This window comes from Macaca nemestrina, chromosome Y (genome assembly GCF_043159975.1).
Source record: "Macaca nemestrina isolate mMacNem1 chromosome Y, mMacNem.hap1, whole genome shotgun sequence".
In the NCBI taxonomy this organism is placed as follows: Eukaryota; Metazoa; Chordata; class Mammalia; order Primates; family Cercopithecidae; genus Macaca; species Macaca nemestrina.
Window position 1 is genome coordinate 4,242,471 of NC_092146.1, and position 17,771 is coordinate 4,260,241.

The 17,771-nt window shown below is 37.4% G+C and overlaps 1 protein-coding gene across 14 annotated transcripts in view; it reads left to right on the plus strand.

Moving 5' to 3' along the window:
- Positions 1 to 17,771, plus strand: part of LOC139360962 (ubiquitin specific peptidase 9 Y-linked) — a 210,444-nt gene that overhangs the window by 118,569 nt on the left and 74,104 nt on the right. For 13 of the 14 annotated variants that reach the window (XM_071089445.1, XM_071089439.1, XM_071089446.1 and 10 more), the window contains 5 exons: positions 535 to 630; positions 2,064 to 2,275; positions 3,769 to 4,009; positions 4,322 to 4,471; positions 5,229 to 5,349. In XM_071089445.1, coding sequence (XP_070945546.1) covers positions 535 to 630; positions 2,064 to 2,275; positions 3,769 to 4,009; positions 4,322 to 4,471; positions 5,229 to 5,349 — 820 coding nt within the window. The remainder of the gene's footprint in view (positions 1 to 534; positions 631 to 2,063; positions 2,276 to 3,768; positions 4,010 to 4,321; positions 4,472 to 5,228; positions 5,350 to 17,771) is intronic. The other variant, XM_071089447.1, reaches the window with a different exon arrangement.

The following is a 17,771-nucleotide window of genomic DNA, read 5'->3' on the forward strand; positions in this document are numbered from 1 at the left end:
GTTGAAGTGAGAGACGAAAGCTTGCATTTCTTTGCTTAGTTTCCCATTATTCTTTTCTTTTCTCTCTTCAAACTCCCCAGATTTTCATTCCTGAAATACTCTAAGGTGTACGGATTCTAAACTTAGTTTGAAAAACACGATTTTATTAAATGATTGGTAAAGATGTGCAAAAATTCCTGGGGCGATCAGGATAGCTCTATGTTAAATAGTATTTCTTGCACCTTCTTTTTAGTGTATTTGAATTACCCCCTTGAAAACCTGAGAGCTTGACTACCAAGTTGAGGAGTTAAATAATATCACTTCAAGTATTTGTGTCTTTTTCATTCTTAAGCAAACAGCTTTTATTCAGAAAAGTTGTATTTTTAATTAATCATTCAGTTCTTAAGATCACTGACATTATTTGAGTGTCAAAATCAGCTTATCTTTAAATTATTGAAGATTGTATTAAAAATAATTAAGGATATGATTTAAATTTAAATACCAAATTAAACTGTATCTTGAATGGTTTTAATACTGTGATATTTTTGGAACCAGGTTGTGATTCAGAGTAGTGACGAGATTGCTAACAGAGCTATAGATCTTCTTAAAGACATATACACAAACCTTGGCCCAAGATTAAAAGTCAATCAGGTGAGAATTGAAGTGCTTAAAAAGATCCGCAACAGTTGGGTTAAATTGTTGGATACTATCTTTTTTAACCTGAAAATAACTAGAAAATAATTTTTTAATTCTTATCAAAAATATTTTTTCATTATTTAATCCACTTTTCTCCCTTACCCAATGCTGACTAAAGGAATGTTGCTTTAATAATTATCCTTAGGTGATTGAAATTATTTTATTTTATTTTATTTTATTTATTTATTTTTTTTTTGAGATGGAGTCTCGCTCTGTCACCCAGGCTGGAGTGCAGTGGCCGGATCTCAGGTCACTGCAAGCTCTGCCTCCCGGGTTCACGCCATTCTCCTGCCTCAGCCTCCCGAATAGCTGGGACTACAGGCGCCCGCCACCTTGCCCGGCTAGTTTTTTGTATTTTTTAGTAGAGACGGGGTTTCACTGGGTTAGCCAGGATGGTCTCGATCTCCTGACCTCATGATCTGCCCGTCTCGGCCTCCCAAAGTGCTGGGATTACAGGCTTGAGCCACCGCGCCTGGCCGATTGAAATAATTTTAAATGTAATTATTTGTTATCATATGTTGAGATGGCCAGAATTTTATCTTAGTTTGGCTTTTTGTCTAGGCGTTTGTTTTTGTTTGTTTGCCTTTCTGAGAGAGGGTCTCACTGTCACCCAGGCTGTAATGCAGTGGTGCAGCCACAGCTCAGCTATAGCCTGGAACTCGCAGGCTCAAACTATCTTCCCACCTCCGATTATAGGTACACACCACCACACCCAGCTAATTTTTTTTTTCCGTTGTTGTTGTTACAGATGAGACCTCACTGTGCTGCCAGACACTTAGCATCTAACTCCTGGGCCCATGCTATCTTCCCTCTTTGGCCTCCCAAAGTGTTGGGATTACAGGCATGAGCCACATGTGCCTGACTGGACATTCTTTTTTTTTTTTTTTTTTTTGAGATGGAGTTTCACTCTTGTTGCCCAGGTTAGAGTGCAGTGGTGGGATCTCACCTCTCTGAACCTCCGCCTCCCAAGTTCAAGCGATTCTCCTGCCTCAGCCTTCCGAGTAGCTGGGATTACAGGCGCCTGCCACAACACCCAGCTAATTTTGTATTTTTTTAGTAGAGACGGGGTTTGACCATGTTGGTGAGGCTGATCTTGAACGTCTGACCTCAGGTGATCCACCTGCCTCGGCTTCCTGAAGAGCTGGGAGTACAGGCGGGAGCTACTGCGCCCAGATGACATTCAGTTTTTAAAAACAAAATTGGTTTATACTTGCTAGTTTTCATGTAATCAGTTTCCTTTTCAGGAAACTTGTGTTTTATTATTGGGTAAATATTGATTGAGTTACCTTTAAATTGACATTTTACTGCTTTTGATTAGATTGATGTCACAATTCATTTTTAAGTTTGTAAACAACTTGGATTATCTGTATTTGGCCCATTATTTATAGGTGGTTATCCATGAAGACTTCATTCAGTCTTGCTTTGACCGTTTAAAAGCGTCATATGATACACTGTGTGTTTTGGATGGTGACAAAAACAGTATTAATTGTGCAAGACAAGAAGCCATTCGAATGGTTAGAGTATTAACTGTTTTAAAAGAGTACATTAATGAATGTGACAGTGATTATCACAAGGAAAGAATGATTCTACCTATGTCCAGGTTTGTGTGAAGTGGATCACTAGTGTTAATTTACAATTATTTGATATTTTCTTAGAAAGTTACTTAGGAAAGTAATAATAAGTTAAAAGGAAAGTGAGGAATGTTTTCATTTCTGAATTCCAATATTCTCGCCTTTAAAAACAACTATATCTTACTTTGAAAAAAGTAGATGTTTTTTGATAGGGTATGTTTTTATTTTGATTTATATTTTTATAAGGTGTTTCACTCATTAGTTAATAGTGTCTTTTTTATTTTTCCAAGTTGTTATTCATTAAGTGTGATACACTTACTTTGCGTTGGATGATTTTTTTATTTGAACATTCTTTAAAATTAAGAACTGCTTATTCAGCCAGTATGAGAAGGAATATTTTTAAATGGTGTTTGCTAAAATTTCTTTAAATTTAAAAACTAATTACCATAAAATAACCAGATGATGTAATAGTCAGATATTAATATAATCACAAATTATATACAAATTCTATAGCATGTGATATGAATAATCATATAAGTATAACTAAATCATGTAAGTATAACTAAAGTCAGTTACTTTTTAACAATTTAATGGCAATTCCACTTTTGGGGGAAGTTTACAGAACCAGCACAATCACATTTTTTGAAAGTCTGATTCCACTTTTTTTTTTTTTTTTTTTTTTTTTTTGAGACGGAGTCTCACTCTGTCACCCAGGCTGGAGTGCAGTGGCCGGATCTCAGCTCACTGCAAGCTCCGCCCCCCGGGTTCACACCATTCTCCTGCCTCAGCCTCCCGAGTAGCTGGGACTATAGGCGCCCGCCACCTCGCCTGGCTAGTTTTTTGTATTTTTTAGTAGAGACGGGATTTCACCGTGTTAGCCAGGATGGTCTCGATCTCCTGACCTCGTGATCCGCCCGTCTCGGCCTCCCAAAGTGCTGGGATTACAGGCTTGAGCCACCGCGCCTGGCCTGATTCCACTTTTTTAACTGAAAAACTGTAAAATTACTTTTTAATGCTGTTTTTTTATTTTGCATCTTACCTATCAGAAGATAATAAAATAACAAGATTTTACCAAAATAAATATTTTGGGGTACATTTTGACAGAAACATGCATTTTAGCATTTTTGTTGATATGTTCAAGCCAAAACTCCTATTCTGTGTTTGAAAATTGTCTTAGTGAGTTGAGTTTTGTGGCATGAAAATAACTGAAGCATTATTCATGTATGTTATGAGCTATCATAAGTAGGAAGCTTCTTTCAACCTCCATAGAGATACGATTAACAACAGAATTTGATTATTGCATTTCCAAGATTGTGATGTGTGTTCATTGTTTAAAAGCAGCATGATGTTCTAAAGATCCTAAAAACAAAATAAGCTGTTTTAACTATCATCTTCTGACTTAATAAGAAAATACTAAATTTTCAGGGTTTTTGTTGTTTTGTTTTTTTTTAGCAGTCTGCTTAATAGAATTGCGGTTTTTTCTGTTTTTGAAATTCTTTTTATTTACTTATTTATTTTTCAGAGCATTTCGTGGCAAACACCTGTCTCTTATAGTTCGGTTTCCAAACCAGAGCAGACAGGTTGATGAGTTGGATATATGGTCTCATACAAATGACACAGTTGGTTCAGTACGGCGATGTATTGTTAATCGTATTAAAGCCAATGTAGCCCATACAAAAATTGAACTTTTTGTGGGTGGTGAGCTGATAGATTCTGAAGATGACAGAAAGCTAATTGGACAATTAAACTTAAAAGATAAATCTGTAAGTAAATACAACTTTTAAATAAGTCATGAAATTTAAATGTTGAGGCTATATTTTATTATTTAGTAAATGTCTGTTGGGCATCTATTATGTACAAACTTCTGTGTTGGCATCTAGATTATAATAACCTTGAATAAGACAGATGTCACAGAACTTAAAGGAAATACAATTAAATGGTTATGTCAGTAATTTTTAAGTGTATTTCTAAAATTAAAGCATAAGGTGTATTTTAACCTTTCAACGTATCTAATTTCCATTAATTCTAGGAATGTTTTCCCTTGTCTTTGCTACTAAACACACTATTATCTTCAGCTAATTACAGCCAAACTTACGCAAATAAATTCCAACATGCCATCAAGTCCTGATAGCTCTTCCGATTCCTCAACTGCATCTCCTGGAAACCACTGTAATCATTACAATGATGGTCCCAATCTAGAGGTGGAAAATTGTTTGCCTGGGGTGGTGAGTAATTCTCTATGCAAAATATGAAGAAATGTGTAGAACAGTTCTTTTTCTGAGGAGCTTCTTAGGTTTACAGAGATTCATAAATGGGTCAAAATGTCAATGGTATAGTCAACTGTTAACTTCTGAGTGAATTTCTTAGTTGTAGGAATTTATAATAAAATTATGTCGGTAGAATTAATCTGTTATAGCTTATGGTATTATATAGCTCTATAAGGTACTGTATTTTCAGTCTTTTAGGACAGTTTTAAAGAAAAATTGGATATATTATCTTTCTATGACTCTTAGAAATATATCTCATATATAAAGGAACAACAACTTACACCTTTCTTAGCCTTTCCTTCAGCCTCTTAAAAATTGTGCCTGCAGTTATACCAGTCACTTCAGCATTAGGGAGATTTGAGTCCCTGAAAAAATTGGATTAGGAATTTAATTCCTGAGGGAGTGAGGTGCCTTTTGTATGATCAGCTTCCAAGTACTATGTGAAACTGTAGTTTACAAAACAATAGGAAAACTGTTGCAATGAAATTACTCAAAGTATATTAGAAAGCTTAATATGTAATGTATTAAATTTGCATGATGAATCAATGGATTTTTCAAAGTGAAAATAGTCATTTGGGGTAGTATAAATGGTATATCCAAAAATATGATTGACCAATAGAAACCTTATTTGAAGAGTAGAGAGTAAATTTTCATTAACAAAAACCTTTTTGTGGCACCATTTGCAGGTAAATATTTTATACATTCTGTATTCTAGATAATGTCAATGCATCCCAGATACATCTCTTTCCTTTGGCAAGTTGCAGACTTAGGTAGCAACCTGAATATGCCACTTCTTAGAGATGGAGCAAGAGTACTTATGAAACTTATGCCACCAGGTAAGTAAATGGTCCATCCCCCTACTCTGGAGAAAGAATGCTCATAACTACATGACGGATGAAAAAGAAAATTTTAATAAATTCTGTTTGCAAATCTAATACACCTTGTGGAATATTGTATAATGTTGATCATGTGTGTTTCATGGTATTACTGATGAAAATATTTTCATGGATGGGGAAATACTTAGAAGCATGTAATTTTTTAGAAAACTAATACTTCAGAAACTCAGGGTCTTTAAAGGCTTACAGTGAAGAACAACAGTCTTCTACCTCACCCTTCTGTCAAAAACTAGCCCTCAAGTAACTTTCTATTTTTTGTTGTTGGTTTCTTTTAAAATTTTTTTATTTTTAATTTTTTAGGTATCATAGTTGTATGTATTTATTACAGTACATGAGATGTTTTCATATAGGCATGCAATGTATAATAGTCACATCATGGAAAATGTGGTATTCATCCCCTGAAGCATTTATACTTCATGTTACAATCAATCAATTATATTCTTTTAGTTATTTTAAAGTATACAATTAAATTATTATTGTCTATAGTCACCCTGTTGTGCTGTCAAATACTAGGTCTTTTTTTTTTCTTTTTTATTATACTTTTAAGTTCTAGGGTACATGTGCACAATGTGCAGGTTTGTTAATATGTATACATGTGCCAAGTTGGTGTGCTGCACCCATTAACTCATCGTTTACATTAGGTGTATCTCCTAATGCTATCTCTCCCCGCTTCCCCCATCCCACAATAGGACCTGGTGTGTGATATTCCCCTTCCTGTGTCCAGGTGTTCTCATTGTTCAGTTACCACCTATGAGTGAGAACATGCGGTGTTTGGTTTTCTGTTCATGCGGTAGTTTCCTGAGAATGATGGTTTCGAACTGCATCCATATTCCTCAAGGGACATGAACTCATCTTCTTTTATGGCTGCATAGTATTCCATGGTTTATATGTGCCACATTTTCTTCATCCAGTCTGTCACTGATGGACATTTGGGTTGGTTCCAAGTCTTTGCTATTGTGAATAGTGCCAGAGTAAACATACGTGTACACGTATTTTTATGGCAACATGATTTATAATCCTTTGATTATATACCCAGTAATGGGATGGCTGGGTGAAATGGTATTTCTGGTTCTAGATCCTTGAGGAATCACCACCGTCTTCCACAAGGGTTGAACTAGTTTACAGTGCCAACAACAGTGTAAAAGTGTTCCTATTTCTCCACATCCTCTCCAGCACCTGTTGTTTCCTGACTTTATTATGATCACCATTCTAACTGGTGTGAGATGGTATCTCATTGTGGTTATGATTTGTATTTTTCTGATGGCTAGTGGTGATGAGTGTTTTTCGTGTGTCTTTTGACTGCATGAATGTCTTCTTTTGAGAAGTGTCTGTTCATACGCTTTGCCCACTTTTGATGGAGTTGTGTGTTTTTTTCTTGTAAATTTGTTTGAGTTCTTTGTAGGTTCTGGATATTAGCCCTTTGTCGATGGGTACATTGCAAAAATTTTCTCCCATTCTGAAGGTTGCCTGTTCACTCTGATGGTGGTTTCTTTTGCTGTGCAGAAGCTCTTTAGTTTAATTAGATCCCATTTCTCAATTTTAGCTTTTGTTGTCATTGCTTTTGGTGTTCTAGACATGAAGTCCTTGCCCATGCCTATGTCCTGAATGGTATTACCTAGGTTTTCTTCTAGAGTTTTTATGGTTTTAGGTCTAACATTTAAGTCTGTAATCCATCTTGAATTAATTTTTGTATTAGGTGTAAGGAAAGGATCCAGTTTCAACTTTCTACTTACGGCTAGCCAGTTTTCCCAGCACCATTTATTAAATAGGGAATACTTTCCTCATTTCTTGTTTTTGTCAGGTTTGTCAAAGATCAGATGGTTGTAGATGTGTGGTATTATTTCTGAGGACTCTGTTCTGTTCCATTGGTCTATATCTCTGTTTTGGTACCAGTAGTATACTGTTTTGGTTACTGTAGCCTTGCAGTATAGTTGGAAATCAGGTAGCATGATGCTTTCAGCTTTGTTCTTTTGGCTTAGGACTTTAAAGTATGAACCATATGAACTTTAAAGTAGTTTTTTCCAATTCTGTGAAGAAAGTGATTGGTAGCTTGATGGGGATGGCATTGAATCTATAAATTACCTTGGGCAATGTGGCCATTTTCACGATATTGATTCTCCCTATTCATGAGCATGGTATGTTCTTCCATTTGTTGGTGTCCTCTTTTATTTCACTGAGCAGTGGTTTGTAGTTCTCCTTGAAGAGGTCCTTTACATCCCTTGTCAGTTGGATTCCTAGGTATTTTATTCTCTTTGAAGCAACTGTGAATGGGAGTTCACTCATGATTTGGCTCTCTGTTTGTCTGTTACTGGTGTATAAGAATGCTTGTGATTTTTGCACATTGATTTTGTATTCTGAGACTTTGCTGAAGTTGCTTATCAGCTTAAGGAGATTTTGGGCTGAGACAATGGGGTTTTCTAAATATACAGTCATGTCATCTGCAAACAGGGACAATTTGACTTCCTCTTTTCCTAATTGAATACCCTTTATTTCTTTGTCTTACTTGATTGACCTGACCAGAACTTCCAACACTGTGTTGAATAGGAGTGGTGAGAGAGGGCATCCCTGTCTTGTGCCAGTTTTCAAAGGGAATGCTTCCAGTTTTTGCCCATTCAGTATGATATTGGTTATGGATTTGTCATAAATAGCTCTTACTATTTTGAGATATATTCCATCAGTACCAAATTTATTGAGAGTTTTTATCATGAAGAGCTGTTGAATTTTGTCAATGGCCTTTTCTGCATCTATTAAGATAATCATGTGGTTTTTGTCTTTGGTTCTGTTTATATGCTGGATTATGTTTATTGATTTGCATATGTTGAACCAGCCTGGCATCCCAGGGGTGAAGCCCACTTGATCACGTTAGATAAGCTTTTTGATGTGCTGCTGGATTCATTTTGCCAATATTTTATTGAGGATGTTTGCATCAGTGTTCATCAGGGATATTGGTCTAAAATTCACTTTTTTTGTTGCGTCTTCGCCAGGCTTTTATATCAGGATGATGTTGGCCTCATAAAATGAGTTGGGGAGGATTCCCTCTTTTTCTATTGATTGGAATAATTTCAGAAGGAATGGTACCAGCTTATCCTTGTACCTCTGGTAGAATTTGGCTGTGAATCCATCTGGTCCTGGACTTTTTTTGGTTGGGAGGCTATTAATTATTGCCTCAATTTGAGAACCTGTTACTAGTCTGTTCAGAGATTCAACTTCTTCCTGGTTTAGTCTTGGGAGAGTGTATGTGTCCAGGAATTTATCCATTTCTTCTAGGTTTTCTAGTTTATTTGCATAGAGGTGTTTACAGTATTCTCTGATGGTAGTTTGTATTTCTGTGGGGTTGGTGGTGATATCCCCTTTATCATTTTTTATTGCATCGACTTGATTCTTCTCTCTTTTATTAGTCTTGTGGTCTATCAATTTTGTTGATCTTTTAAAAAACCCAGCTCCTGGATTCACTAATTTTTTTGAAGGATATTCTGTGTCTCTATCTCCTTCAGTTTTGCTCTGACCTAAGTTATTTCTTGCCTTCTGCTAGCTTTTGAATATGTTTGCTCTTGTTTCTCTAGTTCTTTTAATTGTAATGTTAGTGTGTCAATTTTAGATCTTTCCTGCCTTCTCTTGTGGGCATTTAGTGCTATAAATTTCCCTTTATACACTGCTTTAAATGTGTTCCAGAGATTATGGTATGTTGTATCTTTGTTCTCATTGGTTTCAAAGAACATCTTTATTTCTGCCTTCATTTTGTTATGTACCCAGTAGTCATTCATGAGCAGGTTGTTCAGTTTCCATAAAGTTGTGCGGTTTTGATTGAGTTTCTTAATCCTGAGTTCTAGTTTGATTGCACTGTGGTCTGAGAGACAGTTTGTTATAATTTGTGTCCTTTTACATTTGCTGAGGAGTGCTTTACTTCCAATTATGTGGTCAATTTTGGAATAAGTGCGATGTGGTGCTGAGAAGAATGTGTATTCTGTAGATTTGGGGTGGAGAGTTCTGTAGATGTCTATTAGGTCTGCCTGGTGCAAAGTTGAGTTCAATTCCTGGATATCCTTTTTAACTTTGTGTCTCATTGATCTGTCTAATGTTGACAGTGGAGTGTTAAGTTCTCCCATTATTATTGTGTGAGAGTTTAAGTGTCTTTGTAAGTCTCCAAGGACTTGCTTTATGAATCTGAGTGCTCCTGTATTGGGTGCATATATATTTAGGAAAGTTAGCTCTTCTTGTTGAATTGATCCCTTTACCATTATGTAATGGCCTTGTCTGTCTCTTTTGATCTTTGTTGGTTTAAAGTCTGTTTTATCAGAGACTGGGATTGCAACCCCTGCCTTTTTATTCCCCCTTTTGCTTGATAGATCTTCCTCTATCCCTTTATTTTTAGCCTGTGTATGCCTGTGCACATGAAATGGGTCTCCTGGATACAGCAAACTGATGGGTCTTGACTCTTTATCCAGTTTGCCTGTCTGTGTCTTTTAATTGGAGCATTTAGCCCATTTACATTTAAGGTTAATGTTGTTATGTGTGAATTTGATCCTGTCATTATGATGTTAGCTGGTTATTTTGCTCATTAGTTGATGCAGTTTCTTCCTAGCATCGATAGTCTTTAAATTTTGGCTTGTTTTTGCAGTGGCTGGTACCGGTTGTTCTTTCCATGTTTAGTGCTTCCCTCAGGAGCTCTTGTAGGGCAGGCCTGGTGGTGACAAAATATCTCAGCATTTGCTTGTATGTAAAGGACTGTATTTCTCCTTCATTTATGAAACTTAGTTTGGCTAGGTATGAATTTCTGAGTTGAAAATCCTTTCCTTAAGAATGTTGAATATTGGCCCCCAATCTCTTCTGGCTTGTAGAGTTTCTGCCGAGAGATCCACTGTTAGTCTGATGGGCTTCCCTTTGTGGTTAACCCAACCTTTCTGTCTGGCTGCCCTTAACATTTTTTTTCCTTCATTTCAACTTTGTTGAATCTGATAATTATGTGTCTTGGAGTTGTTTTTCTCGAGGATTATCTTTGTGGTGTTCCATTTCCTGAATTTGAATGTTGTCCTGCCTTGCTAAGTTGGGGAAGTTTTCCTGGATAATCTCCTGCAGTCTGTTTTCCAACTTGGTTCCATTCTCCCTGTCATTTCAAGGTACACCAGTCAGACGTAGATTTGGTCTTTTCACATAGTCCCATATTTCTTGGAGGCTTTATTCATTTCTTTTTACTCTTTCTTCTCTAAACTTCTCTTCTCACTTCATTTCATTCATTTGATCTTCAGTCACTGATACCCTTTCTTCCAGTTGATCGAGTCAGTTACTGAAACTTGTGCATTTGTCATATGGTTCTCGTGTCATGGTTTTCATCTCTGTCAGGTCGTTCAAGGACTTTTCTGCATTGGTTATTCTAGTTAGCCATTCATCAAATTTTTTTCAAGGTTTTTAAGTCTCTTTGCGCTGGCTTCGTAATTCCTTCTTTAGCTCAGAGAAGTTTGATCGTCTGAAGTCTTCTGTCAACTCATCAAAGTCAGTCTCTGTCCAGCTTTGTTCCATTGCTGGCGAGGAGCTGTGTTCCTTTGGAGGGGCAGGTGTGCTTTTTATTTTCCAGCTTTTCTGTACTGCCTTTTCCCCAACTTTGTGGTTTTATCTACCTTTGATCTTTGATGATGGTGACGTACTGATGGGGTTTTGGTGTGGATGTCCTTTGTGTTTGTTAGTTTTCCTTCTAACAGTCAGGACCCTCAGCTGCAGGTTTGTTGGAGTTTACTCGAGGTCCACTCCAGACCCTGCTTGCCTGGGTATCAGCAGCAGATGCTGCAGAAGAGTCAATATTGCTGAACAGCAAATGTTGCTGTCTGATCGTTCCTCTGGAAGCTTTGTCTCATAGGTGCACCCAGCCTGTGAGGTGTGAAGTGTCAGTCTGCCTCTAGTGCGGGATGTCTCCCAGTTAGGCTACACGGGGGTCAGAGACCCACTTGAGCAGACAGTCTGTCCATTCTCAAATCTCAGACTCCATGCTGGGAAAACCACTACTCTCTTCAAAGCTGTCAGATGGACATTTACATCTGCAGAGGTTTCTGCTGTCTTTTGTTTGGCTATGCCCTGTCCCCAGAGGCGGAGTCTACAGAGGCAGGCAGGCATCCTTGAGCTACAGTGGGCTCCACCCAGTTTGAGCTTCCCTGCCACTTTGTTTACCTACTCAAGCCTCAGCAATGGTGGGTGCCCCTCACCCAGCCTCGCTGCCGCCTTGAGGTTAGATCTCAAACTGCTGTGCTAGCAATGAGCGAGGCTCCATTGGCATGAGACCCTCCGAGCCAGGTGCGGGATATGATCTCCTGGTGTGCCATTTGCTAAGACCCTTGGTAAAGTGCAGTGTTAGGGTGGGAGTGACCTGATTTTCCAGGTGCTGTGTGTCATGGTTTCCCTTGGCTCGGAAGGGGAATTCCCTTCCCCCTTGCGCTTCCTGGGTGAGGCAGTGCCTTGCCTTGCTTCGGCTCTCACTCCTTGGGCTGCACACACTTTCCTGCACCCACTATCCAACACTCTCCAGTGAGATGAACCCGGTACCTCAGTTGGAAATGCAGAAATCACCCATCTTCTGTGTCGCTCATGCTGGGAGTTGGAGGCTGGAGCTGTTCCTCTTCAGCCATCTTGGCGTGGATCTTACAAGGTTTAACTTTCATTTCTGGATATAACGGTTTATTTCTAAGCACTATGCCCTTGCTATTTTTGTGTGTCAGGTTTTCGATATTAAATATTGACTTGTGAAAATGTATGTCTTACACATTACCATATCCTTCCTCTCTAGTCATGTCACAGTTTTTGTTTAAATCTATCTGCATTGTTCACATTTTTAAGACAATTTGAAAATACTACAATCTCCTAAGTTACTCACACCTCATTATACTAGATTTTAATATTGCCCTTATCATTTGCTTGGTTTTCTTGGTGTTAATTACTGTATTTTCTCATATTCCTTCCAGTAACTTCCTAAAACAATTGTTCATGTGGTCAAATGTGTTATATCGTGTTTTCTTGGAGCATTTCATCTTCCTGCTCCCTTGTGCTTTGTTCTCTTTGACACAGCTGTCATTCTAGAACTTACGTATACAGCTTTTCCTTTGGTGATCTTTTGTTCTCCTTGGTCTTACATCTTTCTTGAGTCAGTCTTCATTTTGCTGAAGCACACCCTCCTAAAAATTGATACATGGAAGTTAAGATTTTTTTGTTAAGACATTGCTTTTTGGGACAGCTAAACTCCCACATGCAATAGTTTATTATTTGGTTTTGTTTTTTTCTATTTTTTTACTTGGAGTAGGTTGAACATAGAGTTGAAAGTAGAACGTCAGCAGTTTCATAGCAATATTGGTTGCTGGGACGTCTGAGCCTGTTGTGTCTTAACTTTCTCTCTAGAAGCTTTGTTTTTAACTCTTTAGTTCTGAAATCTAATGATGAAGTGCCTTGGAATGGTAGTTTTATTTTGATTTTTTTGTTTATTGTGTGTACCAAGTAATCAACAGATCTGGTTAGTTGAAAGAGTAGTTTCTTTAGCTGTGAGAAATTGCTATTTTTGTATAAATAGCATCTGATTTTAACTTACTGTCATTAAATGGCCTGTATTTCTTGGCCTACAAATGCACCAGTTTTTCAGCTCCAAGACTAAATTGGCCATTTACCGATCACTGATTGTTTTAGTGTAAAATGTTACATAGAAGATAAAATATGGGCTCTCTTAACATGTAAATAAAATCTACCATATGTATATGTCTATAGATGTGCCTTGGAGATACTGTGGTTTCCATTACCAGATCACCACAATAAAGTGTACCTCTAAATAAATCAAGTTGAAGAAGTTTCTTTGTTTCCTTGTGCGCATAAAAGTTATTTTACACTGTACTGTAGTCTGTAAAATACTTTTTGTTAAAAAATACTAACAATCATGTGAGCCTTCATCGAATTGTAACTTTTTGCCAGTGAAGGGTGTTGCTTCAACATCAACTGCTGTTAACTGATCAGGGTGATGGTTACTGAAGCTGGGGACATCCGTGGTGATTTCTTAAAAGGAGACAACAGTGAACTTTTCTACTATTGACTGTCCTTTCTGGATAGATTTCCCTGTAGCTTGGGATAGTATTTGATAGCATCTGACCCCAAGTAAAACTTATTTCAAAACTTGAGTCAATCCTCTCAAACTCTGCTCCTGCTTTATCAACTAAGCATATGTATTGTAATATTCTAAATCCTTTGTTGTCATCTCAACAGTATTCATAACAATATCTTTTCCAGGAGTAGATTTCATCTCCAGAAACCACTTTGTTTGCTCAGCTGTATGAAGCAAGTTCATCTCTGTTAAAGTTTTATTGTGAGATTGCAGCAATTCAGTCACATTTTCAGGCTTCACTTCTAATTCTAGTTATCTTGCTATTCCACTTGTGTCTGTAGTTCCTTCCCCCGCAGATGTCTCAAAGTCATTCAACTTGTTCCAAACTCCTGGTAATGTTATATTGACCTCTTCCCATGAATCGTGAATGTTCTTAGTGGCATCTAGAAGGGAAATTCCTTTCCAGAAGGCTTTCAATGTACTTTGCCCAGATTCAACAGGGAATCACTATCTATGGCAGCTATAGTCATACAAAATGTAATCCTTTTTTTTTTTTTTTTTTTTTTGAGACTGTTTTACTATGTCACCCAGGATGGATTGCAGTGGTACCCTCTTAGCTCACTGCAACCTCCACCTTTCAGGTTCAAGCGATTGTCCCGCCTTAGCCTCCCAAGTGGCTGGGATTACAGGTGAGTGCCACCACGTGCAGCTTATTTATTGTATCATTAGTAGGAATGGGGTTTCACCGTTTTGACCAGGCTGGGTCTTAAGTTCCTGGCCTCAAGTGATCTGCCTGCCTTGGCCTACCAAAGCTCTGGGATTATGAGTGTAAGCTACCATACCAAGCTATTCTTAAGTGATAAAGTGAAACTCACAATTACTTCATGGGCTGCATAATGGACATTGTGTCGGCAAGCAATGAAAACACTATTCATTTTCTTGCACATCTCCTTCAGAGCTCCTGGGTAGCCAGATGCATTGTCAATCAGCAGTAATACTTTGAAAAAAATCTTTTTTTCTGCATGGTAGATCTCAACAGTGGGCTTATACTATTCAATAGGCCATCCTGTAAACAGATGTGCTGTCATCCCGGCTTTGTTATTTTGCTTGTAGGCCAGAGATGAAGGAGATTTTGCATAATTCTTAAGGACTCTAGGATTTTTGGGAATGGTAAATAAATAATTGGCTTCAAATTAAATTCACCTGTGACATTAGTCCCTAACAACAGAATTAGCCTGTTTTATAAAGCCTGGAAGCCAGGCATTAACCTCTCCTCTATAGCTAAGAAAGGTCTGGATGGAGTCCTCTTCTACTACAAGGCTGTTTTATTTGTACTGAAAATCCATTTACTGTAGACACCGTCGTCAATTATCTTGGCTCCCTATTCTAGGTAACTTGCTATAGCTTCAGCGTCAGCACTTGGTGCTTCAACTTGTACTTTTATGTTTTAGAGATTGCTTCCTCCCTTAAACCTCATGAACTAACCTCTGCTAGTTTTAAGCTTTTCTTCTGCAGCTTTCTTTTCTCTCAGCCTTTATAGAATTGGGGAAAGTAAGAGCTTCACTTTGGTTTAGGCTTTGGCTTAATGGAAGGCGTGGCTGTTATTGATCTATCTAGACAGCTAAAGCTTTCTTCTTTTCAATAAGGCTGTTTCACTTTCTAATCTTTCCTGTGTGTAGTGGAGCAACACTTCATTTTTTCCAAGAACTTTTCCTTTGCATTCACAACCCGGCTAACTGGTGTAAGAGATCCGTTCCAGCTTTTGGCTTGCCTTTCTTACTAAGCTTAATCACTAGTTTTTGATTTAAAGTGAGAGATGTGTGACTCTTCCTTTCACCAGAACACTTAGAACATTGTAGGGTTATTAATGGCCTAATTTAAGCATTATTGTATATCAGTTTAGGGGAACCCAAGGAAGAGAGATGGGGAAAGACCAGTCAGTGGAGCAGTCAGAGTGCACACAGCATTCATTAAGTTTGCTGTGATATACTGGTGCAGTATATTGTGCCTCGAAACAATTACAATAGGAACATCAAAGACTGCTGGTTACAGATCACTTAACAGATATGATAATAATGAAAAACTTTGAAATCCTCTGAGAATTACCAAAATGTGACGCAAGACACAAAATGACCACATACTATGGAAAACATAGTGCTGATAGACTTGCTGGACACAGGATTACCATAAGCCTTCAATTTGTATAAAACACAGTATCTGCAAAGCATAGTGAAGCAGAGCATAATAAAGCTAGGCTTATCTGTCTGTCTGTCTGTCTGTCTATCTATCTATCTATCTATCTATCTATCTATCTATCTATCTATCTATCTATCTATCTATGAATGAGATCACATCAGTACCTCCAATTTTAGTCCAGTTCCACAGGCTTCTTTTTGTTTCTTTTCTCTTTCCTTATATGAAAGTTTTGTCTCCAGGAGTGAGGAACCTGGCTGAGTATTATTCTTTAATATATTTACTTGATTAATCCTATAGTTACCAATTATTTATCTTCTCTACCAACCTTTTCCTTGCCTAGATAACCTCCTCTTCACTTAGCTCAGGCTTCAGCCTCAAATGCCCGGCTGCCATTCAACATGCAATTTAAGCAGAGTACTACTAGAAATAAGAGCAACTGACTATGCATAATTTGGATGGCCCAGGTAGATACCTCAGTGTGATTATCTCCTGTTTTGGAAAATATTAAGTATGCACAAAATGAAAAGACAAATTGTTGGCTTAACAGCATTGAGATAAAGCAGGTGAATGAAAGAATATTCTGAAACAGAGTGACTGCCATATAGGTGGAACATAAAAAGCATTAGCAGCTGAGAGCATTGCAAGGATGGGAATAGGTGTTCCCTTTTCATTTCCTAAAGTAGAGCTGAAAGCTTTTACATATGTAGCACTCAAGCTAATGGCTTTCTATCTGAAAATTATACTTCTGCTCTCTGGCTCTTCTTGCTGAGGAGGCCTTCCCATCTGCCAAGCTTAGCTTACACATTATACTAACATTATGATCCTCTTTGCCAATTGGATTGGATATGAGCTAATTGGTGTTACAGAAATGTGTTGTTATACAACAAGCAAGCTTATTTCTCCAGTGCAATTACTGAGTTTTGCTTGGTTTTTTCTTTTCTGCATGGTTGCCCCGGTCCACTGAAACTTTTTTTCTTCTATTAAAATATAACCAACTTTTGACATTGTAATAGTGTCAAAGTCATCATGAATAATACAGAGTGTTTCCATATACCCTTCCAGATTCTGCATCTGTTAAAACATTGTCACACCTGCTGTTCATTCTTTCTCCATATAATTAATTCTTCTAACATTTGGAGAAGAAGTTACAGATAACCTACGTCTTTTTACCTAACTGTCTCAGTGTGTTTCCTTAGAACAAGAACATTCTCATATATAACCACAGAAGAATTTATCAGTATCAGGAATTATAACACCTTTGATGACATTGACATTATTGAAAAAGACCAGTTTTGTACAATATTCCTCAAACTGGGCTTGCATGCCTTCTGACTATTATCATCAGCAGGCAATTCACTTTTTAAAAGAAATTATGGAAAAGTTACTGTACAGTTTATCATCTTAACCATTTTAAATTGTATAGTTCATTAGTAATAAGTGTTTTCACATTGTTATGCAACCAATCTCCAGCATTTTTTTCTTTTCACAAAGCTGAAACTTGGTATGCACTAAAAACAACTCTTCTATTTCTTCCTGCTGCTCTGCCCTCACAGTCATCATTCTACTTTCTCTTTCTGAGTTTTAATACTCTACATAGCTCATGTAAGTGAAATAATACAGTATTTTTCTTTTTGTGACTAGCTTATTTCATGCAGTAATGTCCTCAGAGTTCATCATGTTTTAGCATGTGGCAGAATTGTTTTGTTTTTAAGGCTGAATAATATAGCATGGTTTGTGTATACTAGATTTTGTTGATCCACTCATCTGTTGATGGACAGTTAGGTTGTTTTCAGCTTTCAACTACTATGAACAATACTTCTTTGAATATTTGTGTACAAGTTTTGTTGGGGACTTATGTTTGTATTCTCTGGGTTGTGTATCTGGGACTCAAATGGCTGGATGACAGTAACTCTATGTTTCACTTATTGGAAACTACTGAGTTTTTCCAAAGTGACTGTACTGCTTTATGATCCTCCCAGTAAGGTCGGAGTGTTACAGTTTCTACGCATCTTCACCAATACTACTTAAAAATTTTTTTTTTCAAATATGATTATCCATTCTACTCGTGTTAAAGTGATATGTTAATATGGTTTTGTTTGCA